The 27,638-nt window shown below is 47.3% G+C and overlaps 1 protein-coding gene across 2 annotated transcripts in view; it reads right to left on the bottom strand.

Moving 5' to 3' along the window:
- The window catches only part of LOC144178534 (nephrin-like), a 188,794-nt gene extending 173,604 nt beyond the window's left edge, over positions 1-15,190 (bottom strand). For both annotated transcript variants that reach the window (XM_077706464.1, XM_077706465.1), the window contains exon 1: positions 14,863-15,190. In XM_077706464.1, coding sequence (XP_077562590.1) covers positions 14,863-15,022 — 160 coding nt within the window. In that variant the 5' untranslated portion in view covers positions 15,023-15,190. The remainder of the gene's footprint in view (positions 1-14,862) is intronic.
- Positions 15,191-27,638: the final 12,448 nt, after the last annotated feature.

Below are 27,638 nucleotides of genomic sequence, written 5' to 3'. Positions count from 1 at the left end.
GTCGCGTGTGGCTGAGCCGAAGTCGGGAACCGACCAGCCTAGATGAGAGAACGTGAACGCGTTCCGATGTTCGCTTGCCGAACGCGTTCGCTAAAAGGCGAGCAACGAGGAGAGAGAAAAAACTTCTGCGCGTTCTTGTGGTGCGTGTTTCAGTGCGAGCACGCCGAGGGGCAAAGCCGTGAGCTCGCATCGCGCCAGGGGAACGCCGCCTCCAAGAAGGAGTGCGCGCCTCTCGTTTGAACGATGGAAAATCTCGCTCGCTCCTCCGCGCGCTCGACCTTTGTCGAACAAGACGACCGGTGTCCTTTCACGCGGTCGCAGCAGTCTCTTTCAGAGAACGGGTGCACCTAAAGTGCGGTACAAAAAGGGAAAAGCTCGGGGCGATGACGAGAGCTCAAATAACAGCTCTCTGCGCGAGAAGTGGCCTGTAGACACCTGACTTTCTCTATTGCATTGTTTTTCCTGGAGCAGGTTTCGCCCTTTACGATTACATTTTTTTAAGTGCGAATGCACTTCTTAAGCGAGCCTGAAGCGTCCACCGCCGTCCGCATTCCGCCGCCGTCCGCATAGCAACAGCTGCGGGTGCGCGCGCTCCTCGTCTTCCTTGGCAACGGGGTAGATGGGCGCGCGCTGCCTGGCCGCTGACATGGCACATACCCACGTGGGGGATTGGCCAGTAATCTCCTCGTCTTCCTTGGCAACGGGGGGAGATGGGCGCGCGCTGCCTGGCCGCTGACATGGCACATACCCACGTGGGGGATTGGCCAGGAATCGGGCGTGAGAAGGGCTAATGCACCCGCTTAAAGGAGTACTGACACGAAATTTCAAAGCTGAGATCCGCTCTAGCAATCAAGTACAACGACAACACAAATAGGTGTCTGTGCATGGCACATACCCACGTGGGGGATTGGCCAGGAATCGGGCGTGAGGAGGGCTAATGCACCCGCTTAAATGAGTACTGACACGAAATTTCAAAGCTGAGATCCGCTCTAGCAATCAAGTACAACGACAACACAAATAGGTGTCTGTGAATAAATGCATCTTTCTTTCTTTGTAGTTGTGTGTGTGTGTGTGTGTGATCTCTCTTTCGCGAACATTACAGTTGTGTGCGTGCGTGTAATCTCTCGACTACTCATTAGGATCACGATATCCACCGTAATCGCGCAATCAACAACCGTGCATTCGCACTTACACACTCTCCCCCTCGGTTAAGTGCGAGGGAATTTTTTTTGTGGGTGGGACATTTCCAATCACGCGAAATGTCACCTTTCAAGTTTGTCACTTGTCTAAAGTACTGCTGGGCCAAAATATAACTAGAGTAGTTAGTTATTAGCGTATTTTATCGCAACTAAAAGCCTGGTACAGCTTCAGTGTTGATTTGTCTTCGCACTTGCCGGCGATGCGGTTGTGTCTTCCTGTGTTGTTCTGTTGCTTGCCTGACCAAGCCAGAGACGTTCTTGGGGAGCCACTACTCGTCCAGTGACCCGGCCGGTGAAGCTCAAGCACGGTGTCGTACAGCCAAGGCCTGGAGTCGAGCGTCTGCCGAGCACTTCACTTCGAAAGCATCCCTCCGGACAACGGTTGAAGACCCTTATCCATCGGAATCTCGGACCCCTGGCGGAGAAGCTGTTACGAATCGGCCAGCGCTGCCGTACTGTCCCGCATCACTCCTCGGCTGTGCAGCGAAGCCACTCGTGCGCCTTTGAAAACACGCGCCACCATGTCGGCAACAAGTTGCGACAAGCCGCGTCAGACGCTTTGCTCTCGCGCATTTCAAAACTTCGGCGGCTGCCTGCGAGGCTCGTCTCCACGCTCTTCAAGGACACAGAGGCCCCGTCGATCGCAACGGAGTCCTCCTCTCTCCCCTCTCTCGGACTCAACGTGCCCGAGGCTATGAACGGCTTACGAACTCTGGAAAGAGCTGTTGTGTGTGTCTGTGACGTTCGTGCGTGTTCCCGCTTGTTGCGTTTGACCGTTATCGCTTTTGGGTATAAATAGAGCTGCCCAAGCGTTGTAAACCATTCCTGTTAGAGCAGCGAATCGATGTTGTCGCTCTGCTCGAGTCCTGTATTGTAACCTCGCCCGTCGCGGCATTGTTCTTTGGCTTCGGCTCACCTCTCGCTATGAAGTAAACAGTTACGTTAGCCTACGGCTTCTGGACTTCTTGACGGCTGCAACAGCGGCTGGCCGCTCGCATCATACACGCTACCACTCGTATGTCGGAGGCCACGGAGCTCGGATCGGGTGCCCCCGCCCGGTCGCAACAACATACGTACGACCAGTGTCGCCCCCCTCACCTTGTGTCGTCTCCCCTTTTGCGGCGTCTTAACGCTAGTTCCCACTTCAAAGACTGTGAACCAACTGGCCCAGCTTTCTACCTTAGTCTTTTGTGTCGCCTCTAACCTCAAAGGGCGCTCGAGAACGGCAGCGCCGTCGCCGCGCAAATTCTACGGTTTGCGCAAAAGAATCGGCAGCTAAATAACAGGGGCAAGACGCTTCTTTCCTTCTCCCTCCAACCCGCCCCTGCGAGACCACTTCGACCTCTATCGGTGGGTCTGGGACCCGGTTTCTGCGAAGCCGCTCCCACTGCGTGACGCACGACCGACAGCAGACTTACCAAAAGGCTGGACCTACAACAGCTCCGCTGTTAAAAACCGCTGCAATGCGAAATTTTCTGGATTCTCTCTGACCCTTTTATCCCTTTCTATTTGGTTTTAGAGTTACCCTTCTACTTTCGCTTTTTCTTTTTCGCGGCTTTTGTTTTGATTTCGCCCTTACTACCGGATGGTCCATCCGTCATTTACGTATTCGCTACTTGCGGCACCACCCCGCCACTGTAGCCTCGGGCCACACCCTGCCAGCCTGCCAAGAATGTTTGTAATGTGACTCATACCTATGGAAATTGCCAAGCCGCAACCCTGCTGCGTGGTGCTTGCTGGTGGCAAAACAAATGAGCAGCTTCCCCACCACAGGAGAGTCAACAAAAATGTCCTTTTATAACCGCACCTCACTTAGCTGAGTTATCATTCATTCTCTCTACATACAGTACACATATATTCATAACATGACACAAGAAAGGCCGTGCACCATAAAAAAAAAAAAAAAAAACGAGCACATACAGAGGCTGCACTGGACATTCCAAACCCTTCAACTCAGCTGAGCGACAACGGAATTTTCTCCTTTCTGATAAGGTCTCCATATGCCAAAAAATACAGACTGGAACGGAGCAACCTCCCAATAAAGACACCCCTTTAAACAAAATCTCTGTATTAGCTTTTCCGAGTCCTCAACCGACAAGCAACGGCGGCTAATACTAAATAAAACAAAATAATTCAAGAATTTTTCATATGGCAAGAAAAATATAATACTGATTATCGCCAGACATAATGCATCGTTTTAGCGAACGAAGGAAATAGGGCCATCCGCCGTAATTGAGAAAGTCAGAAGAGTAGGCCCTCGACCCGAGAGCATCCCTTGCGCGTAAAAGAAAAAGAAAAAAGAGTTTCACCAACAAGTTCAAATACAGGTTAAAATATGGGCTAAACGCAATACGTAGTGTTATATGCATGTATCAACTGCCCAGGCACTCTGTGAACACACAAGTACTGTTCAATAGCTTTCGTGCATACAAATGGCGTTTGCAGACGTTCTACGGCGCCCAAATAGACTATAATTCTTGAGGCCCATTGAAGAAAGGAAAACGTTTTTTACGCGTAGCTTAACAAGCATTGATGTTTTGTGTCTACTCGGGAGCTTGTTGCACAGTCGATTTATCGTTTATCCCTGATTCGCGCAATTCAGCTGCTTTGCGATTGTTTCTTCAATATTTTTGGGCGAAGGGAACTTCAAGATGTGTTATACTCAGAAAGCACGATATTCTGTAACGGCGAGTTCATTTAGATGCCTCCAGCAATAAAAATGTCGCCAGCGTGTGTTTTGAATTATGTATTTTAAGCTGTTATTTACCGTAACTTGAAATAGATATAAATTAGTCAAAGTATAAATGCCATTTGGCTGGGTTATGGACGCATTCTACTCTATCGAAAAACACCGACTATCATTTGGGGTTTACGTCTAATTACGCGAGCGGGAGAATTAGGTCATTGGTTCATATAGCTAACCATTACGCCACTGCCTAATGTGGCCAATCACGCCTAAATAACCTGTTTTTTTTTTTTTGCGGGTCAACCGATGTTTTTCAATATAACAGCCACGCAAATGAACTACAGACTTTTGCTACTACACTTGCGTAGCGGGCGGCTATCATCAGTCTCAATGCGTACTCCGCACATTGCCCACTTTCTATAACAGCCAGTTACGAGAGAACATTTGACTTTGACCTTTCCATGAGGCGTATTTTAACGTGTCGCTTACGTATTCGTGTAACGCCCCACAATAAACTCTCGAACAAGTAACAAGCCTAGAAATAAAAAAATCAAATGAACGACAAGCAGCATGTCCGAAATTGTAATTTCTCATACTGAATTACCCTACTTTTATTTCAGTACTGCGCCATTGCTGAAAAAAGTAATATAAAAGGTGACATCGCGTTTGATCAAAACATGACCAGGCCCACAAAATGTTTTAAGCAATTGGCTGTTCTGTAACCTTGGTTTTTAAATATTGGGTGTTCGAAACTTCGGTACTTCGTCGCATTTTTTCTCACCCTGAGCATTTATTTGCAAGCAAGGTTTGAACTTTCCATGGATAAGAGGCACCTCGTAGACACGTAAAAAAAAAAAAAGAAAACTACGATGACATCCAAGAACTTCGTATAATGTAGTGAATGCGAAAGCATTCGGGTACAATTTCCGGATGGATATTGTCTTGTGGGCACGGTATCTTCATACCGGCCTGCTTTTTTTTTTTTTTGTAGCGTAAGCTACACTGGCTGAGGTTGAGCAGTTTCGCGTGGACCTTGAAGGGCCGTGCTGCGCAAGCGCAAGGAGCATTGCATTAGATTGGTCCGAATCGGATTGCATTGGATTAAATTGTATTGTATTGTACTGGATTGGAAATCCAATCCAAATGGAGTACGGGTGTGTAGAGAATTGGGTCTGCACATTCGGCGGTCTGCGCATTCCAGAGGGGTGACGTCATAGCCGCGGCAGACGCACTGGCGCCGGCGCGTGTCCAGCTGTGCGCCTTAGTTACGCAGTAGCCAAGTCTGACGCTGCGCCGGAGCCGCTTGATAGCCGTTTCGTGTGGCTCCTGGAGAGCCGTGCTGCGCATGCGCGAGGAGCAGTGACTGGACTGGACTAAACTGGACTGGACTGGACTGGATTGGATTGGATTGGAAATCGTTTTAGCAGCAGTACGCATGATAATCAGGTAATCCTAGACAACCAGGAAAACTAAGAATAACTATCTGAACCTTAGTTTACGCAACGTATATCCTGGCATAGCCGAGCTAAGCCACTGCTAAGTTTTTGCACCCTCTGTGTGTAAGTAATGAAGAAGTTTGTTTGTGCAAGTTCAACTTGGTTTCAAGCATTTCAAACCACTGCCGTCCTGCCTGGCAGGTTTTCGGTAACGCATAAGTGCCCAGGATGGCGTTCTGGATCTTATCCACCACATCTTATCCACCTAACCAACCTCGTCGCATGTAGAGTGCTTTGCAACGTTTCTTAAGGTTTCCACTCAACCACGAAAAACCAGATGACAAACAAACCACACTTGACGGGAGTGTTTGGAAACCAACTCCGTATTTAGAAACCTTCCTCACAGACCGGTAGATGCAATTGCGGTTAGGGAGTGTGCTGAGCAAGGAAAGAAGCTCCTCAAAGGGTAGCCTTGTGTCCCCTACATTTGTCATACTTTTTAGTTTGTCCAAGGCTGGGCTACATGGAGCACTAAAGTAAATCAACGACCAAAACATACATCTGCGTACGCCGACGATCTGCATTTGGTTGTCCGGGTATCAACACAAGGGGCTGGTAGTTATCGCTCAATGCACTGTGCACAATATGCAGACGTATCTGTACTCAGCCAACCCGACGACCTCAGCTGAGAATTCTTGCTTCCTTCTTTTTCCTGGGAACCGCCGAGGTCTGCTTATTTTAATTTAATATTGGATACGTGGCCATCTGTTAACTTAATCTCGTATGATTGCTCGGAGTAACTTTTGACACCAGAGTCACTTTTGACAGCAGACACAGCTGCTTCATTTTCTCCTCCCCCATGTAAACATTCGGGGACTCCCTGGAGCTAAGTAGGGGCGTCACTCGTGAGTCATACCCAAGTCACTCGGCCCCGATTTGGAGTTGGGTCCTTTATCGGTTTTCCCGGACTTCCCCTTTAAAGGCACAGATACAGCTTATCGAAGGGTTAGCCCGAAAATAGCTCAGGATAGCACTTGGTGTTCCTCAAAGAGCGGCAAAGGAGAAGGTCCTACAGGAGAGTGTGTTTCTTCACTCCGCTTGCTGAACTTACAGTGCTGCTTATGCGTTTAGAAAACAGTGGCGCTGAAGAGAAGTTATCTGGCAGTTTCTCACAAGGATAGCATCTTACGCTCAGGCTGTCCTAACACGATGAATATTTTATGTCCTCGAGGGACCACCACAAAAGCGAACTTCATTGTCACCATGGTCTCATGACAGCGTTCACTGTAAGCTTCACGTTCCTGGCATGACAGCCAAGCTCACTACTCACGCAGAAGCAGCCACATCATTGGTCCTGGAAGGCTTCGAGGAGACTTATTCGAATCATCTGAAAATGTTTATGGAGGGCTCAGTTAATCAGCACAGAAAGGCTGGTGCTGAAGATCACGTCATTTCACCTGCGCCGCTCGACTAGATCACGTGGTTTTCACTACAAAAAGCGAGTGTATCGGCATAGCGGCTGCTTTACGAAGGGCTAAAATCACGCGGACTGCAACACGTTTCTATTCTGACGTAAACATAAGCAGCATTACAGCATTTGAAGAGTGGGATCACTGTGGGAAGGATTTTAAAGCGTTCATTACGGACTGTACAAAGTTTAAGCAGCAAGGGCCCCAACGTGCTATTTTGGTGATTTCCATGCCATTTTGTGCGTCAAGGGCAACAAAGCCACTGATTTGATGGCACATAATGTGCTAAATCTTTCTCCTACTTCGAAAGAATCGTGTTACAACGAATAATCTTCAGACGAGCACTTAACCGTTTTAAATTAAGCCCTGCGTGATCACTAACATCGCAAGCCTAGTGTCATATGCGGACTAGCAAGAACAGATACGTCGCTAATATATCGCATCCGGACATGCGCTGCAAAAACAAGTTTGGTGGTTCAAGGTCGACCGCGTGCGATCACCTCTGTGCTTGACATGTCTGGTGGTAGGAGATGCATAACGCTGTCTAATGGGATTCCCAGAGCACGGTTCTTGATATATGCCTTGGACTTTCATTAATATTTTCCTTCGTGACACTGAACTCCCGGATTCTCGATGAAGGAGCCGTTTTTTCACGCCTCAATCGCAGAATGGGCGAACCATTGCTGGCAATTACTTGCAAATCTACCAGCGCCTGCTTCAACACCAGCAACAATAAATCATCCAACCTACCAACCGCCATGTTTCTCACTCCCGAATGAACAGAAGCAGCCTTCACGCCCGCAATTAATGCGGTGATGCCTTCCTCCAGTATGCCATGGCCAACCTTTGCAAATAAAAATACGTGTTATCACCACCACCACCACCCTGGCTCGCTGATGACTATAACGTTTCTAGAGGAGAGAGGGGCATATGGTGTTCCAGTTCACCAGCATACAGAGGTGCAAACAGCACAGAAAACTTCTACTCCAAAAACTTGCACCAACGAGTAACGTTTCAAACCAACCATCATCACAAACCATAGAAATTTTTATTACGAAGTGAAAATGTCGATTATTTTTCTTTTTTTTTGCACCATCCTTTCCCCCTTAGCCCATTGCGCAATCCTTATAAAATAAACTTTTCCTTCCTTCCTTCCTTCCTTCCTTCCTTCCTTCCTTCCTTCCTTCCTTCCTTCCTTCCTTCCTTCCTTCCTTCCTTCCTTCCTTCCTTCCTTCATTCATTACCAAACTTTATGAGTGTCCATCATTCTCACCCGTCGCACTCTAAAGGAATGTTACTACCTCGTTTATTTTCACGCGGCTCAAGTGAACGTTCTACTTACTCACTGTCACTCACTCACTCACCATTTCCCTCAAACTCAAATGGACTATACTGAAAATAATTCTTCTCGAAGCTGATCAGCAGCACCTGATGTACATCAGATCCTAAATTCTCTCGGCGCCGCAATTTCACTTTCCTGCACTCGTACCCTTCTACCCCAATCGATCGTTCCACACTATTATATGAGCGCATTATCAGTCTGATTGTACGGTTTACCATTGAAAGCGGTCAAGCACGGGTCATATAGCTATGGCCTACATCAGTGAATAACCCAGTCAGCATTGAACCACCCGAAAATTAAAAAAAAAAGCCATGCCACCTCTGGACATATAATCCAAAAGGGTACCATGTTGGGCTAGTTTGTGGTAAGCTAAAACAAGCCAGAGGCGTGGGCACGAAGCTCGGAGAGGCATTGCTAAAATCACGGTCCTGTCATCGTCATAATAGTCGTCGTTGCCGTCGTCCTTTTGCCGTCACAATTCGTCATGGTCTCATTACAATCATATTCAATCGGCGTCTTTTCCTTCCTATCTCTGTTACTATGACAAAACACTTTGACCATTCACCCTTAAGTCTTAACGTTAGGTAACCCTAAAACTGAGCCAAAAAAAGACGCGTCAAGTAACATGAAACACCCGGCCGCGGCGGCCGCTTTTCTGATGGAGGCGAAAAGCAAAAACGCCCGTGTGTGCGAGATTTCGGCGCACGATAAAGATCCCCAGGGTGGTCAAAATTAATCTGGAGCCCTCCACTAGGGCGCGCCTCATCGCCTGCGTTGCGTCGGCGCGTTAAACCCCACAATCAAATCAATCAACATGAAACACATTGAACGACAAGGTGCCGGATCCAATAAATGACGCTAAAACTAATGCCGGGTGACCCCATTCCCGCGTTCATTCCTTTTATGCTGCGCCAGCAGTTTGGCAGGTTATGTATCAACATTTTCATCGCCAGGCCTTTTACTTGAGCCACATTAGGTGCCCCAATCAATGGGGACATCATAGAGGTAGCACCGTTTGCCACTCGTAGCCGCAGGCAGAGCTGTCACACTCCGCTACAGAACTAACAGAGACAGTCAAGAGTGCTGATGTGTAGGAATACGAAAGTATTATACTACCGGAGGCGAAACGTTTTCGCATAATGCATGTACGTGTATTACCTGCACACCGAGCTGTGCGGGGCTGCGACTGCGCTGTCGCGGCCGTTTCCAGTGTTTCAGAGCGAGCCCTTCGCAAGCGGCACAGCTCGTGCTGTGGCCGTTTTATGTACAACGTACGGCTTGGCGTCGATTTAAAAAAAAAAGTTCAATCCGGTTATTCGGCAGGCTTTAATCAGTTAATTAATTAATTAATCGGGTTCGTCGGTTAGGGAAATAAAAACAAACAAACAAAAATATTTCACATTTGAGGGGTATTTATACTGCCACGTGGCTGGCAAAGTCAAGTTTGACGAACTCCAGGTATTCACTGCGACTTCGCACTTCACCGCAGGCAGAGATTTGTTAACCTTTTCGGGCAACAGTATACTTACAGGCCTGTTCACAGACACTCCATATGAGGTAATCTGATCATCAACATGGCTGTTATGGGGCCAATACGCTTATCACGGTCTGTGTTCCCATTCCCACTATTTCTGGAATTAGGAACATTGGCTCTTATCGATGCCTCTCCTTAATTGGAGGCGGCGCTGATCAATCGTAGCTTAATTGCGTCAGTTTATCCAACGTCAAAGTTGTGTAAAAGTTCAACGCAGATATTTGGGCTAGTTGGAGATACAACTTCGATATGGTAAAAGGCGCACTAAACGGGGCAAGAAAAAAGGCAGTGACACAGGACGCTCGTCCCATGTCACTGCCTTTTCTTCTGTCCCCGTCTAGAGAGCTTTTTACCATGTCGAAGTCGATGTGAGGGTGCCCATTCGCCGATTTTCATGCCTTGTATAGGACCCTGTATTTGTGTTGAAATCGCCATTTTCCCATCTGTCGGGGCTATCTTCTTCCGGTTTTTATTAGTGTCATCAGTGAGCATGCTTGCATCGTTTCTTGTTGTGACGTAAGGGTGGTTGTGTAACCACGAGTATAATCCTCAGCATGCTTGCGCAGAATTTCAACATGGCACTCTCGGATCATGTTGCTCACATGGCACCAACCGATTGACTGGTTAAAAAAACTAATCGAGCTACTAAACAGTTGATGGATTAATCTGAAAATTCATCGATTAATCGCCCACCCCTACTCCAAAACTAATCCAGCCGGAACAAGCTGGCTTAACTAGTGGTTTTACTAGGAGAGCGGTAGCCAAACAGCTTTATTTCGCTCAGAAAGGCGAGGCCCGCAGACCGGCTGCTGACACCGTCGCAATCTCCTCCGCGTGGCTGTGCGCTTGCCCAGACGGTGCTTAGCAAAAGACGCACGCACTTTTTTCTTTGTGTTTCATTTTTGTGGCGCTGCGTGGTCTTGATTTTTATAAACAGATTTCGGCCACGCCAAGAACTAACAACTACGACGGCGGTTTTCCTGCCATGGGACATGTACTACCCGCCGCAGTGGCTCAGTGGCTTAGGCGTTGTGCTGCTCAACCTAAGGTCTCCGGTGTGTCAAGATTTCGGCACACGTTAAAAATACCGAGGCGGTCAAAATTCATCCGGAGCGCTCCACTACGGCGTGCCTCATAGAGTCATAGCCCAGTAGCTTTGGCGAGTTAAACGCCTAAAAATGCGTCTGGGGTTCATTTGTGTAAATGATCGGGAGATGTATGACCCGTGTCAGCAGTTTTGACAGACAGACAGACAGACAGACAGACAGACAGACAGACAGACAGACAGACAGACAGACAGACAGACAGACAGACAGACCTTTCCGAGTTTATGTAGTTCGAGAAAGACTATCGCCGTTATAGCTATATAAACGTTTCCTCAACTTGTTGCCCCTGTACATCTAGCTTTCCTGTTATGGTGATGTGCTCTTTGAAGAAAGCACCTTGTGGTTAGAACAAAAAGTGAAGATTAATCTTAGTTGTATTGATTTCATAAAATGAATTTATGCAATTATTTTAAATAGTAAATAGAATAGGCACTTATTTTAGCTAGATAACACAAATTCCAGAATAAAGATGTTAATACCTGCAAGGTGGCGACACAGTTGCTACCACAGAATAAGTCAACGGGATTCCCGAAGCGTGAACGGTGACCCAGAGCGCCGACGTCATTTGTTATGATGCGAGGCAAGAATACAAAATTCCGGCCAACCATTGCCGCATGTGAGCGTCCCAATTAGGAGTAGGAGACCTAATGAGGGGAGCTGAGAAGGGGGCGGTGGTGCGAAATGGCTACTTTCCGCTGCAGCTTCTAGCGGTTCAAAGTAGGGTAGAAGACTACTTAACTGCGTTACCAAGGGAAACATTGCCGACACTTATCTCGCTCACTTGTTCACTTGAGCATTTCTGCATTGCAATAGAAGGAACATAGCGCTCGTTCTAATTTCCCAAGTAGACGCTTAAGTAGGCAGTAGCCCGAACAGCAGCCGTTCCAATATTCATGGAAGAGGGAAAGGTGAAATTTTGGGTAGTCTGCGCCGGAAGTCTGCGTGAGTGCATGCTGTTTCGCTGTGTTCCTTTCTAACGCGATACGAGTGCCACCCTTAACTGTAGCGCGAGCGAGCAAAGCGCTCCGTATTTGCGTTTGATATTTCTGGAGTTACCAGCTTGGTTCGAAACTATTCTTCGCTTAATTTTTCAACAGTAAAAATACTTCTTAAGGGAGCTCAGTTTTGTAGTCAACTAAGACCATAAACGTCAAATTGGTTGCCCTTTTCAAGAGGCTGCGCAATATGAAAATGCAGGCTTGCACATTTTAGTTTAACATGACTGCGTTCCTATTCGCGTACTTTGGCTGCCTATAGTGACATGTGGTAATGCGTGGGCATCGTTCGCGCATCACTTGTCTCAGTTGCTGAGACGCGCGTAACCAAGCAGCGTGGCCGGAACCTGTCGGACAAATACAGCCTAGTGGGTGATTACCTAGATGGCGCTGAAGACATGATTGGCCGCTGCTTCGCGGACGATTCACTACCTGGTGGTTCACTAGAGGGCGCGAGATCATCCAAGGCGCATGGTTTAAACCTCGGTTATCAAAATGTAGTGACAGAAATGGAAGCGTCTTCATCAACACATGCGACCACATCGTCTTGCGGACAGTCAAAAAGCACTCTCTTCGTCCAAGGAAGCGTTTCGTCTCCCGGGGATGTGCGTGTTTGCAAAACGAAGCGCTACGACCGTGAAAGATTTGTTTATTCATTTCTTTCTTTCAGGCGAAATTTTATGAATGTACCAACGTTCTCAATGTCACTGGTTCGTTTCGTGCATATCTCATCACGTCACACTTTCAGCAAACGTAAATACAGCAGCAAAACATTCAGCGACGCCAAACTCAGCGTCATAGTTCAGCGAGACATGTGATACGCACTCTCACATTATAAGAGAATGTTTACGTGGGCCCGCAGTTTCATTTAATTTTTACCCTTTTACACCGCTTACATCAGATAAGGCGCAGTCATGTCGAACATCAAACCATTTTTTCCAAGCAAACGATGTTGTTAACGGGTCGATCTCTTTTTAACGTCCTCTGCCTGCTTTTCCACCTTGTGCGGCTTAGCAATGGTTTACTATAAATAATTCGTCGCCATGAGCGCCCACACATTGCGAATCGAAGGAGGAAATATTTATACCAAGTCTAAAGCCACGTGAGCTACTTTTTGTTCCTTCACCTTCTGAGGTGAACTTAGTACTCGCCGCGACGATGTCCCGTGAAGTTCGGCTTTTGGATACTGCTTGCGCTTTTCGTGTGGGCGCGTGGATTTGAGGGATAATGGATGGCGAGGCAAATGCGATCTCCCGCCTCCTAATTAAGTTGGCAAGCCCGCTAGCCAAAAACGCGAACTAGTGCTTTTACATAAACGTGTAAAAGCAGACAACAAAAAACAGAATACAATAAACAACGATGTTCAAAGTAAATAAAAACGTGAGGCAAGAAAGGCAACAGCCTGTGCGCAGAACACTATGAGACGTAATCCTTTCGGTTGGGCAATGCATCAAATCAGGGCCAGGGCGTCGGAGCTTTTATGGCTGGAGGCTTTTACGCCAGGAAAGGAAAGGAACTGCTGGTTTTTTTTTCTGTCCTCTACTACGCCTCTTTTTCTATTCATCTATCTTTTCCCCATTCCCCTCCCTGCAGAGTAGCATGTCGACGTACGCATGTTGGCAAACCTCTCTGCATTTCCTTCTTTAATAAAGAGCTTCTCTCTGTCTCTCTTTCTCTCTCTCTCTGTGTGTTGTAAAAACAGGCTTATGAAGAAAACAAAGTTTTTGTTAGCGTTTCATCACTGTGTTAGAGGGGCCACAGCTCTCAAAGTGATGAAGTAACCACCATAAAGCCGAGGAGACGAACTACGAATGGCTGAAGATTGATTCGGGGCACAGTAGGATCACATTTACGGAAGAATAAAGAGCCGAACCTTCTTGCCCGAAACAAACCAAGCCGCTACCGAATCTCCGCAGTAAGTGCGGCACTGCAACTGCTTTCTGGTGTAGTGTGCACCGTCCCAAAGGAAAAAAAAAAGCTTTTTTTTTTTTTTTTGCATCCTAGCCATCTTCTGATATCCGTCGGTCAACTGATTCTTTTACGCAACCAGGCGATACATCTTCAGGCTATAACTAGTTTGTTTTTTACTTTGAAATGCTATTTCTCAACCTTTCCTAGAAATTTTTGTTTCCTTTTTTCTATGTTTATTTGCTTAATTATTTGTTTATTTCTAGATGTGCGGAGGAAACGAGTTAGAGGAGGGCATTAGGGCCGCCTGAGATAGGGGCGCTCTTCGGCTAGTTGTAAGATTGTTAGATTTTTTCTTCGAACGCATGAGGCATTAGACTGGTGGCCGGGTTTTTGATATTTTGAATACAGAGGCAAGACGCGTGCTGCTCTTGGACTAACGAGGCAAACGATTAAACGACTAAGACATGCCAGAAGCATTTTAAACGTGCAGGAACAATTAAAACAAGGAAAAAACCAATTTTATGGCTTCACTGCGCAACTGACATGTTATGCATAAAAGCAAGACAACGCATTTCTGTCGAACTTAGTACGACCCCGCGCTCACAAATGACCATTCCCATGACTTAATAGATTGGCACGCCGTTAGACAGCCAACCAGTGCGTCCCGCACTCACAAATGTTTTGCGTGCATGCCAGTTTTACCAAACATCATCCCCGCGATGACTAAGCTTTTGGTTAAGGTAGGACTGAGTGGTAAAGAGAGCAGCGTAAACATGTCATTACCCTGTCGCAGCTGTTAGGATGAAAATACAGCCCATGTTTCTAGAATTCACCCTGATCCCGGGCTGATTGCGAAGTCCGACCGCTTAAAATTTGTTCCCGCCTTATCTAGAGTCATGCGGTAAATTTCCCCGCCGCTAGACGCGTCATTAACGTCTTCTGCAGCGGGCGGAGAAGTGACTCGCTGACAGCTGGTTTCGTTTCGCTGCCGCAGCGCTAATCGCGGTTTCAGAGTGCGCAACGTCTGGAGCACGCCTGCATGTCATGAGGCACGTGTTACCTAGGCTCGCCTGCAAGCGCATGCAGCCGTGCCACAATACTTCGCCTGAAAGCGGTCGCATGCTTTCCCACAACACACAGCACTCCGAAGAGACGCGGAGAAGAGTTGGGAGCACTCGACTCGCCTGGACTCTCGTCGTCCTGTAGATATCCGCTGACAGGAGCGGCGAGCAACGTGACGGCCACGAGAATCGCCGCCACTGCCGGTGCGGCACCGTGGGAAGATGAAGCGTTGGCAAACTTTGGCGGCGGCCTGAGCGGCAGCGTAGCCCGCGACGGCGCCATAGCGCAGCGAGCTGCGAGACTCCTTCGAAGCGCCGCGCCACGCGCCGATACGCTCTGCCGGCGGCTACGAGAGCACGCTCTGGCGGTCGCCGCTGCTGCCTGGCCGGGCGCCTCGACGCGGCCGCAACCGCCGACGCTGCTGCTGCGAGCGCGATGCGGCGGCACTGGACGCCCGCTCTGCGGCAAGCTGCGCAGACGGCCTTGCGCAACCCGCCGGCACAAAGAGTCGGGGGGAGCGCTCGCCCGCGGCCTCCTCCGTGCTCGCTCGCCGATCGAGAGTCCCTGAACACGGGGCAGGGCAGAGTACGATCGTCGCGGGGAAGCACCGATTCGGAGCGGAGGAAATGCGCGGACTGCAGAAGCCGAGTCCATGTTTCGGTCATTACGGGCAAACATTTTTTTTTCTTTTCTGCGAAGCGTCACTTGAGGTTGGAAAATCTGGGTTGCCGGGACGGCCTCATTTGGCGACTAATTCAGAACTAGTGTGAATTACTCACTCTGGGACCACTTTCTCTATTAACTCCATTTCGTGGACACCGCGCTTAGTCAACAATAGACAAACTTTGGCCTTGTACCCCTTTCTTCAGCTTTGTTGCATGTTCCGTTTTCTTCTGTTCTCTTTAGGCATTGCGCTGTGCAGAAAAAAAGATGCATACATGGCAACGACGCTGCGAAAACAGTGAAAAATCACGAGCCTTAATTACCTATTGGGTTTCTCCTTACTTCGCCCCAAGAGCACAATATTCCGCGAAACTTCGGACAGAGTCTGCGGTCAGTGTGGGTTTCCCCTACGACCGGCCATCGTTCGTGGGTTAGAGAATTTATTAGCATTCGCAGGCTAGGTTAGGTTAGGTTAGGTTGGCATGGGTCTCATTAGGGTAGGTAACGCACGGTTAGATGAATTTAGGCCATTGTAGGTTATGCTGCTTTGCAGCCGCTGGGGACTGAACACCGAGGGTTAATTGGCGCAGTCATGAGATTTTGTGGCCATTACTGCACCAGGGGGGCCAATCCTACTCTGGTGAGAGAGTGCGTTACCAGCAATGGTCGCCGGGATCAGGCCGCACTCCAAGCGTCCTTATGCAATTCCATCAACGCGTTTTTTTTTTCATTCGGTAGAAATTGCGTGGCACCGGGATTCGAACTACGCTTCTTCTGCACGCGAGGTTGATGCTCTACCTCTGCGCCACCGCTGCACTTCCTCAGGCATTCTCAGATAATGAACTGCAGCCTACCATTGTCTTTAAAGAGGAAAGTGTATAACAGGTGCATCTTATCGGTACTCGCCTACGGGGCAGAAATTTGGGAGCTCACTAAAATGGTTCATCTTAAATTGAGGACGACTCAGCGATCAATGGAACGCAAGATGATCGGTGTAACAATAAGGGACAAGAAGAGAGCGAAATGGGTCAGGGAACAAACGACACATTAGCAGAAATTAGAAGAAATGGGCGCGGGCAGGACATTTAATGCGAAGGCAAGATAACCGTTGGTCATTAAGGGTAACAGAGTGGATCCCTAGAGAAGGCAAGCGTGGTCGGCAGAAAAATAGGTGGGCAGATGAGATCAAGAAGTTTGCGGGGATAAATTGGTTGGAGTTAGCGCAGGACAGGGATAATTGGAGATCTATGGGAGAGGCCTTTGCTCTGCTGTGGGCGTACACGGGCTGCTGCTGCTGCTGCTGCTGCTGCTGATGATGATGATGATGATGATTATGATGGGGTGATAGATTGGGCTTGTTAGGTTATGTTAGGTTAGGTTGGCCTACGAAACAACTCCATAGGCATGACACGGTTCTTCGAAGAACGATGGGATCTTTGTGGGACATCTACTATGGCCACCCTCAACCTCTCCCACTCAAAGCTGAGCCTCTGAGTCCCCTAGGAGTCCTGAATCACATGCTCTACATGGCCCCCGCAATCCCGCGCTGACGCAAACGCCAACAACAACAACAAAAAAGAGCATTGGGTCTTCTCGTCGTAACAAGCATTACATTAAAACCATTGTCCCCCTCCTGAATGGGAATGGAACATAGACGCACGTCGCATGGATTCCAGGGCACATTGCCCAGGAAGTCGGCAATCAAGCTGCTCATAACGAAGCTCAGGAAGAAGCACTGTTTCCATCACTGCTGCTATTTTATCGATTTTTCCGCTAAATTTGGGGGATTTTAAGTTTGCTTAGCGGTAAAATTGCAGGCCTAAGGGCTAGCAGATTTTTTAGAGATTATGAAAATGCTCATTAACGGTTTCAGTGCTTTAAAGATTTTTAATCAAGTTATGTGGGTTTCGTGGACTAGAACAAACAAAAATAATAATTTTCAAATGGTGAGGCTGTGGTGACTACCTCGCTACCTTGCTTACTTCTAATTGTTGCTCTAAAGGTTAGTTTTTCTGTTTCCCCTGGTCCCTATAATGGAAAAATGGGACTCCCTTAAGACAGAATATTTGCGGCAGTTAGACAGCGGCAGGGCACCACCACTGTTAGACGGACCGACGCGACGAGATCTGGAGAGGGCCATGAGTTAGAAGAGACTCGTCCGGCGGAAACCCATTGAAAAAACATCCAGACTGTGGTCTCAATTAAGTTCGTGGATGTTACTCGAACGCAGAAGTTTCGCGATTGTTCAGTAGGTTGAATACATGTATACTGAAAACATAGCTGAGAAGCAGGCACACGCCAGACACAGTTACGCCACGGCCAAAGCTGGGATAAAAAACATCAGGGTGTGGATTATTTACTGGAACTGATGCATGCCTGCATCAGTGCAACAATTTCTTCTTGTCTTGATCAAGCACCGCAACAATATACACTCCTAGTTGCATGTTTTATATTCACGCAAGGAGCGCTATCATTTTTGTTGTTTGTAAGATCAATGTAAATGGTTCATTAAAATTACCTTAAATAAATTTAGCAAAACTATCTCATGATGCATGCTCTTCTGCATGCCCTTTATTTGCACTTCGCTTAAGGAACAATGTTTTAAAAGTCCACGATAACAGCTTTGGACCCCAAAAGAACAAAAAAACGATTAGAAACTTTGAGAAAATGTTAAATGTCATTTGCGACTTAGTTAATGGCTTCCGGCTGCTCGGTATATTTATTTATTTTTTGTGTGTGTGTTCACAACTTTAAAGGAGTACTGACACCAAATTTCGACGCCTAAAAAAATGATATAATTGGCTTCAGGAGTTTGTACAGATGCCTCACAGAAAGTTTTGCAGCGATCCGAGGCCGGAATCACATCGAAAATTCGATTTTGATTGCCCCGGCCGCGAGCTTCCAACAAAATCGGCAGCACTAGCGAAATCGCTATCGACGTGACGACACATTGGCCGGCGTGTCTGGCCGGTTCAGGGTGACGTCATATAGTCGTTTTCGGGACCGGAAACGATAGACTGCGCTGATGTTGTCGGTGGTCTTCGTTTGGGCAGGAGACGTCGGTATACCTCTGTGAGCAATGCTTGTAAACTTTGCGCACTTTGCGTGTTCGACGTCTTTGCTCTTCAGTTCGGGACCGGCGCGTGGTGTTCCCTTGCACTGGTGCCGAAAACTGCGCGGTGTCTTATCTGAGCGGCCTCTGCGCGTCGCCGAGCTTGCCAAAGTTGTGCTTCGGCAAGCTCGCGGGATGCGAAACACTGCTCAGTGGAAGCCTGTCCAAGCGATTCGACGACGACGCCAAGATGCATTATTTTCCACGCGACGACATGCAGCGCGAAACGTGGACTGAGTTCGTGCGCGGCAACGGCCGCAAGAACTGTCGCCCAAGCCAGCGGGCTCTGCTCCACGACCGGCCAGTCGCGCTCGACCCGGCGTTGCTCGGGTCAGCTTGCGTGTTGGGAACTTTAGGCTTAGTATCCTGACGCTATCTGTACAACTGCGAATGACCATCCCTTACACAAATTTTTACCACACTATTATCCCCTTTATCGCACGTGGAACTTTATTTTGGCGATAATTGCCGTTTGAGCGATCGGTGACCGAGACATCTGCCGTGGAATGTTTTGATTCTACCGTGCAGGTGGCGCCATATATCGGCCGCTCGCCGCACCATGGTGCCGGCAGTGCTGGGTAGGAGCGCCGAACCTCCGCTGCCGGTCAGCGTAGGCTTACGATTGCGGCAAATACCTGATCGCCGCTTTTAAATTCAGCGCTGATACCCCTAGCACAATTTTTCGCCACACTAACTTCTACTTTCTCGTATGTGGAACTTCTTTTTCGCGATCAGATTGGTTGGAAGAGTGACGACAAGCTGTTGCCATCACGGTCTGCGCCGGTTCGAGCCGCAGCGGTATTGAAAAACGGACGACGGCGAAGACATCGCCGGCCTAATCGCCTGGCCAAATAAAGTTGTTTTGTCCGTCTGTCTGTCTGTCTGTCTGTCTGTCTGTCTGTCTGTCTGTCTGTCTGTCTGTCTGTCTGTCTGTCTGTCTGTCTGTCTGTCGGGTGGCAGCGACTCATCCGAGTCTGACGATTCAAACGACATGTCGACTGCACGGGCGAGTGCGGACCATGTGCAAACGTAGCCAACATCGTAGCAGACGATGCAGGAAAAGTCTCTGACGTCACAGAAACCGTGACATCACATTCTACGCCCTGCATTTGAACGGCCGTTTGGCACGCGACGACCGAATTTGAAACTGATTGGAATAAATGCGTTATAATTAATTCTACGCTAGCGGCTGACCGCTTATGGTTCGATTTTTGTGATTACTGTACCACTAGGTATTCTTTACAGCACAAAAACCGCAAGACAGAAATTTACAGTAAGTACTTCTTTAAACCAAAATGTCGACCAGCGTATTTATTGGCGGTTTTCAGAAAATGTTTGGCGGATTTTAGAGGTTTTTTGGACCTGTTCTGGCGTGATTCTCCGACATAGAGCTGCAACACTGGTCTCCATAAATTTCTCCTTCCATCCGTTCCAGGATTCACTACGTGCCTCCAACTGGATCATCCCAAGCGTTCCCGCCAGAAGTGGTTCGCCGAAAACTGTCTGCTCGATTGCGTCCTTCGCATGCCCACCTTGTCTCACTCCGCAGAAATCTTAAAGGCCAAGGCTGTCAATAGGGCCATACCTACTCCACCCACACTGTAAATATTGTTCCCCGTGAACCTTTCAGACCTACCATACCGTCTATCATGTCCCTTAAATCTTATCTCAAACATCGAACGCCTAACTTGATATTTTGAAGTTTTTACATCGACACACCGTGCCCTGCGGTGCAACTCGTCTCGTGATGCCTCCTCTCCTTATGAAGACGATGATTTTTCGTATGCTCTAGGTATATCTTCGTATATCTTTAGTTAGCAGTGGCTTTACGAGGATAGCGTTAATAGGGTCACTCGCTTCATTCCCCACTGCCCTCCCGCCCCCTTAACTTAACCAGCTCCATCTACGACTGCCGTGATCCGCCAGTGGGCCTCATTTCCGAGGCTCTTTTACAAATATTGGGGGCCTATTTTGCCGCCGTAGAAATGCAGTAGCCAACCTTCACCATTTGTGGCGGTACTGATTCGCCTTGAGACCGACGAGGATGCGACATCTTGCGGCGACAGGCCTAGCACCACAGGATACAGGGCCTCGTCATCGTTCCCTCCTAGACTTCATCCGCGAAGCGAACGTTTTCATGTTCATCTAATCAAATTTTCTCATCATCGACTCATACCCCTTCATCTATGCCCTTACGGCAAAATAGACGGTCTAAAAAATTGATCACTCTTTCCTGTTCCGTCCTTCCGATCCAAACTATGCATTCAGAACTTTTGCTATCTAAATATCAGTTCGAATATTATCCTAAGTCTCGTTGTAGGGGAGAAGATTATTCTTTTGAGACACATTTCGAAGAACATAGCTATTGCATATGTGTAACAACAGAGTCCTTTCAGTGCGGTATCAGCATGGATTGAAAGGTGGGTTGAATCAAACAGCATTTTCAGCATTTGCTATTAGGTGCCGTCGTCATCACCGTGATAGTGATGGACAGTGAAGAAAAGAGAAGTCATTCAATATACAGTCATCGTCGCGGTGTACTCATCACCCTGCACTACAGGTCGGAAAACGGTTATGTGACAGTAAAAAATCATTTGGGAAATGTAATGACGATACTGAAATTTCAAGTACATCCTTAACGACCATCGGTCAATTTTTTCTCCAAAATTCGTTTATATCGTTACGCATAAATATAGGTACTAAAATCAAAAACTTTTTTTTTGTCCTGACAAGATAATTTAACAATAGCGAAAAAAACCATTTCACTGAGGTTTCAGTTCACTTCTCATGCTAATAAGAGGAATAGCGTTTCCGTAACGTCTGTAAATATAGTACTGAATTAGAACCCGTGGCGCGCCGGTCGCTACACGACGACGACGACGATGGCGGGAGCTCCTCATGTGGCTTTAACCCGAGCATGCAAGCCTGGACGACGCCAGGAGGTGGTCTAGAGGCAAGCGCTCACGTGTGCTCGGTATAGTTTTTTTTTTTTTTTTTGGTAAAGCCACTGTACCAAGGTCGTGCCCCGTGCCTCGTTCCGGGGATGTCGGGTAGTCGCCGCGAGGTATGCGCTCACGTGCGGTCGGGATTTCTGCTTATGCCAGACGGATTGGTGTCCCCCTAAAAAACTCTGCTGTTAAAAAATTGCAGCATGTGCGCTAGAGTTGCAAGGCTGAAGGAACAGCATAGCTTGCGGTTCCCCTTCCTTCGTCCGAGACCCGGCTGTTACACCTCACATGGAGTTCAAAACTTGCCGCTGAAAGTTTTCCAGGACTGGCAAGCCTGGATCGCTTTGTCCGCAGGCTTTCACATCTCTCCCAAAGTGGACCGCGCGCGCTAGAACCGACAGCAACTGGCTTTGCGAACTTGGCGTCTGTAGCGCAAGCTTTTCTGTGCTCCCCACTTCTGGCGGGAACGCACGTGAACTGGCGAGGGGTGAGGGGCACGCGAGAGATCACACCACGAACGCTGGGCAGAGTGTTCTCCAAGGTCGAGCTGGCCGACGCCGGGCTCTCCTTACGAGGCGCACACTGACGTGTGCTCGATATTTTAGGTGCGGAGCACCTTAGGACCGCACAATGTCCATCCGCGTCCGTGCGCATAGCATTTACAATAGCAAAAAATCCCGCATACAATGGCAGGATTCGAGCCCGTGTCTGTTAGACCAGAAAGACTTAGTGTCAGTCGTCTTACCCATTGCGCAAAGACCATGAGTTAGTAGCCGAGAGCTAAACGGTTTACTCCCTCGCCTGTAACGGTGCGGAGTACCTTAACACCTCCCAATGTCCGTCCGCGTCTATCCGTGCGCACAACACCATCAAGCGAAAATCAAGCGAAATTCGATTTGAGCCGTGAGTTGCAGTTTCATGTAGAGAATACCCAAGGTGCGACTCATGGCTCAAATCGAATGATGGTCGGGGCGCAAATCGGATGTCACTCGGGACACAACTTCTATGTCATTTCGAGTCCCCGTACTCCGCACCCTCGCCATCATCCACGGAGGGGAGATGCTGTCATTTTCTTCTTTGTATTTTTTTTCTGGTAACGCTGGAAGGTGGAACTAAAACCTTAAAAAGCCCTGCTGTTAAAAGGCGCAACTGTGAAACGCCGCGCCCAATGGTTAGACAAGGAATGTTTAAGTTTTAACTGCGAAGCTGTTTAGCAAATCGTTAGTTTTGTGGCCGCAGCTAAAAATAACACGAAAATGCCGAGCGCACGTGAGCGCGTGGCTCGCGGTGACCGCCCGGCAATTAAAAAAACCACTAAAATGCTGAGCGCTGAAGTGTGCGTGCCCCGCGGCGACAGCCCAGCGTCCCCGACGCACGTTTGTCAAGCCAAGAATACCCACTTAGGGAGATTGGCCAAGATAGGAAAAAAAGAAACTCCAGCTTATTCCGTAATCGTGGCAACACTTGCTCGGAAATAGAAAGCCACTTCATAGCGTACGCCCCTCCAAGGTGATGTCCAATGATTATCACTTCCAGAAAAATGAAGAAAGCTCACATTTAAAGCAACAATGATGGAGTAAAGGTCGTTCCGGCATCGAAGACAAAGCAAATCGGCTGAAATTGTGGATTTAAATCTCGTGATGATCATGAAAGTTGCGTAGAGCTTCGCCACCTTCAAGGTTTACGCGTTAGTGTGCGTTCTCGTTTTTTTTTTGTTTTTTTTTCACCCGTAATCTGCAACTATTTCGCTTGAACGAAGCATCAAATAACGACCATCGTCAAAGGCCTCCTTCAGTGGACAGCGTTTTTTAGTACGGCCCCACCTCCCGACGTCCTTAGTTTACACGAAGGCTGAGAAATACCTTACAAAAAACACGCTGATGATCCTTAGCGCTTCTAGCAAACGATGCGTCGTGACATCGGGCGACAGGCTTCATTGGACTTCACCGGTGGGGAGGGCACATCTGCCAAAGGACAGCTCCTCCAGTCATCCCCTGAGCCCAAGTGTCGGGCTGTGTGTAAGACTATCCTTATCTCCTTACTCCTCCGGGCTTCAAAGACAGCAGCACCGTCACTGCTTCACCTTCCGTTTCCTCTCTTTATACGAATGCGCCAAAGCGCTGTCCTGAACATATTCATCTGAACGGGGACGTCGTCTTGCTGATGACGGCAGGCCTTAGGAACGTGTTATCAACGGCAGAGGGATTCTCCGATTCCGTCTTCTTTACCGACTCAAATAAGATAACGCTAGAAGAGCCAGCCACTCCGATTACTGCACTAAAGAAGTAAATAACATAGAGCGGGTAGCGATACAAAGTTCTTGCTCATCTCGCAGGCGACGACTTGGCGCAGTGCGGGGACGGCAGGAAGAAGCAGCTTTCTTCCGGTATTCCGTTTTCTTGTACCCTGAAGCATTTTTGTGTTTGTTGCTGTCGGTGCGTTTCCTTTTTTCTCGCTGCGCGTCCACGCGCGCGCACCGGCTTCCCGCGGTGATGGAACGGCCGCCGCCGGGCCCCTGTTTGTCAGTCGGCGAAAAGCTGACGTCGCCCAGACCCAGCTGCCGCGGCACGCAACAGGGTGTCGTCGCAGCGGCCACGCTACAACGACGACGACGACGGTGCACCGACGCTGTCCCCGCCGGTTCACGAGGAGGCGACCCAAAAGCGCGGCAGCGCCCACGCGTGCACACACGGCTCAAGCCTCCGTTTGTCGAGACTATCTTGCAAATCTTCACCGAGCGTATGTCTTTTCGCTGACTCTTTTTGCCCGTGTGTCCTCAGTCGCGCTTTATCTCTCGATCGTGCTTCGCTCTCTCTATTTCTTTTCTGCCCCTCTCTGTTTCGAACGTCGCCGCTGGAGCCCCGCGTTGCATAATGTATTTGGTTGTTCCGCATATCATCTTTTTTGCCCTGCCTCTTCGAAGTGGAAGAAAAACGCGCATTGATATCGACCGTGAGACGACACTACCGGGCGTGTCGGCCAACGGGTACATGCGTCGCTTCTTTCTATCTCTCGCGGAGCTTGAACCAACGCCGGTTTGGTAAGAAGGCAGCATAAATTAGGCGCGAGGCCTAATTTTTGCACAACGATTGAACGGTCATGTCCTATTCCAGCGGATGTATAATAAGGATTCACCTTTTACCGAGTCCTAGGTGGCAACTTCGTTGCCAGCTGAGGAAGGTGCTGAACCGAGGCCTTTCTTTTTATCTTTCGTCGTTTCTGCAATAACACACGCCGCCTCCATTTTCGATCACCAATACCACGCCTTGCCATAGTAGTGACACGAGGTTACGACGCCATTCCCGGAGCAGTTTTTTTTTCTCTGTCAAAACAAACTTTTTCTTCTGGGCTCTGTCAGACTGTGGAATACATTTACCACAACTAAACTTATTCAGGATGCTGCTCAAGTTTCAAGAGCAATGGTTGATGCGAAATGCGACCTATTGATGAGTCCGTTGTGAAAGGGAAAAACAAATGTATGATGTTCCTCGCTTCTTATGTTTATGCTCGCGATATGTGATATAACTGTTCCGAGATACCACCTATCGTAAAATTTTATGAGGAATTCTCTGACAAGGGCAACCTTACTTCTCTCCAGCATAATGCACGCCATTTCAGCGTTGGTTTTCTAAAAAAGAACACATTAAGAGGTACCAGGACAAAAACAAGTGTGGTAAAGTTTGGGTTGTTTCCGCATCGAAATAACCACGTAGTGGTATTGCAATACCATTACCGCCGCCTCTGCCTCCGGGTGCGGAATGTGCTTCCTTTCGGAATAGCGGTTCCTCCGTAACGTTTACCAACATGCTTCCGTAAATTCATTTACTTCTTTTCCGTTTACGTACGGCTTCCGTTCAGAACGTCCCTGTGGCGCACCAAAGAGAAGTACGAAACACCATTTCAGAGAATACGACGACACGTACTTGTTATTTCTGTATTACCGTTATTTTTGTCCTTTCCTGTTAACCATACTACGGAAGTTTACAGCTTTGTTTGTCTTCTTGTACCCTCGGGGTTTCTTTAACCACGAAAGCATGCACTAAAATGCCTGTGAGCAAACACGTGTCGTCCCATTTTCTTAAACCATGAAGTCTTGTTTGCCGAAAACGGAGGCGTTTACTTTTCATCATTTTTGGTGCCCGTTAACGATGACGAGAAACACGAGCAGAGAAAAACCCGGAAGGACCGGTCTAAAAATTAAGGTGAACAAATGAAAAGGGGGGAGCGGGAGGAAGAGCAAAAGAAACAGGAAGAGTAAAAGCAGAAGGCAAAGTCTTGGAATGGCTTCACGGCAAGCAAGCATGTGCAAGAAGGAACCAGAAGAGCAAGCTGGAATATTTACTGACACAGAAAGTATCATGAAAATGTAATCAAATGGCAGAAGCCTTAAAGGCATCACGAAGAGAAAGTACAAGCCTGGTTCGCTTAAGAGACTGCTATGCGCCAAACAAACACGGCAATTATAATGTTAACTTCAAACAGTGCATCTTGGTAATAATTAAACCGTGAACTATTTTCAAGAAAGCTTGGAAGAGAGTGCCGGAAGAAAAATGACACAGCATGTTTTTTTTTCTCAATTGGGCACACTTTGTGTTGCCCCCAAGTAAGTATACTAAAATGCATCATGGGATAATAAATTTACAGTGAGCTCCAGAAGTGAGCATTACGACCTATCTATCTATCTATCTATCTATCTATCTATCTATCTATCTATCTATCTATCTATCTATCTATCTATCTATCTATCTATCTATCTATCTATCTATCTATCTATCTATCTATCTATCTATCTATCTATCTATCTATCTATCTATCTATCTATCTATCTATCTATCTATCTATCTATCTATCTATCTATCTATCTATCTATCTATCTATCTATCTATCTATCTATCTATCTATCTATCTATCTATCTATCTATCTATCTATCTATCTATCTATCTATCTATCTATCTATCTATCTATCTATCTATCTATCTATCTATCCATCCATCCATCCATCCATCCATCCATCCATCCATCCATCCATCCATCTATCTATCTATCTATCTATCTATCTATCTATCTATCTATCTATCTATCTATCTATCTATCTATCTATCTATCTATCTATCTATCTATCTATCTATCTATCTATCTATCTATCTATCTATCTATCCATCCATCCATCCATCCATCCATCCATCCATCCATCCATCTATCTATCTATCTATCTATCTATCTATCTATCTATCTATCTATCTATCTATCTATCTATCTATCTATCTATCTATCTATCTATCTATCTATCTATCTATCTATCTATCTATCTATCTATCTATCTATCTATCTATCTATCTATCTATCTATCTATCTATCCATCCATCCATCCATCCATCCATCCATCCATCTATCTATCTATCTATCTATCTATCTATCTATCTATCTATCTATCTATCTATCTATCTATCTATCTATCTATCTATCTATCTATCTATCTATCTATCTATCTATCTATCTATCTATCTATCTATCTATCTATCAGAAGAGATTAAGAAAGAAGTAAATAAATCAGATAAATCAATTTATTAGCATTCTTAGGACATGTAAAGGGCATTTGTATTGATGCACGAATAAAACAAAAGACGTCGGAAAAAATAATATAATGATAAAAACGCCATTATGAAATACAAATCTTGCCGAAAGCAGCACAAAACATGCAACGCGAAACCTTGCAGCGGTGGTCTGCACGCCCGTATAAATACACTAGCTGTTTTCTACGTCGATGCCGACATCCTTTCTACCATGGTCGCGTAATGCTAGATATTTAGCCTGTTCTTTTTCCGGAGCAAGCTGATAGGTCTGTGGAATGGGGATCCTGTCGTCATTACCCATTATCCAGGGCGAAATCCTTCTGGTGATGCGAAAAGAATAGGAAGTGCTTCGCTCCCTCTCCTCATATTTTCATTGACCTGTTTGCTGGGAATCCCGTTTTCTGACTCTTCTTATCTTTAATCTTCCCCGGTTGCCGCCAGTGAACTTAAACGCCATCTGTAGAGAAACGTAACAAGTATTTGGAAGGAAGATGGTGTCAACAACAGAAAAAATAAATCACTGCTTTATTGTTGGGTTTCAAGGAAAGTGCAAGGTTAGGATTTCGGAGCAAGAGAGGGGAGTGAATGAGAAGAAAGAAAT

Source organism: Haemaphysalis longicornis, unplaced genomic scaffold, assembly GCF_048455015.1.
Source record: "Haemaphysalis longicornis isolate Haplotype H1 unplaced genomic scaffold, Haemaphysalis longicornis Haplotype H1 scaffold_4, whole genome shotgun sequence".
Classification (NCBI taxonomy): domain Eukaryota; kingdom Metazoa; phylum Arthropoda; class Arachnida; order Ixodida; family Ixodidae; genus Haemaphysalis; species Haemaphysalis longicornis.
The sequence above is the reverse complement of the archived record's forward strand: the minus strand, read 5'-3'. Positions and strand labels throughout refer to the sequence as shown.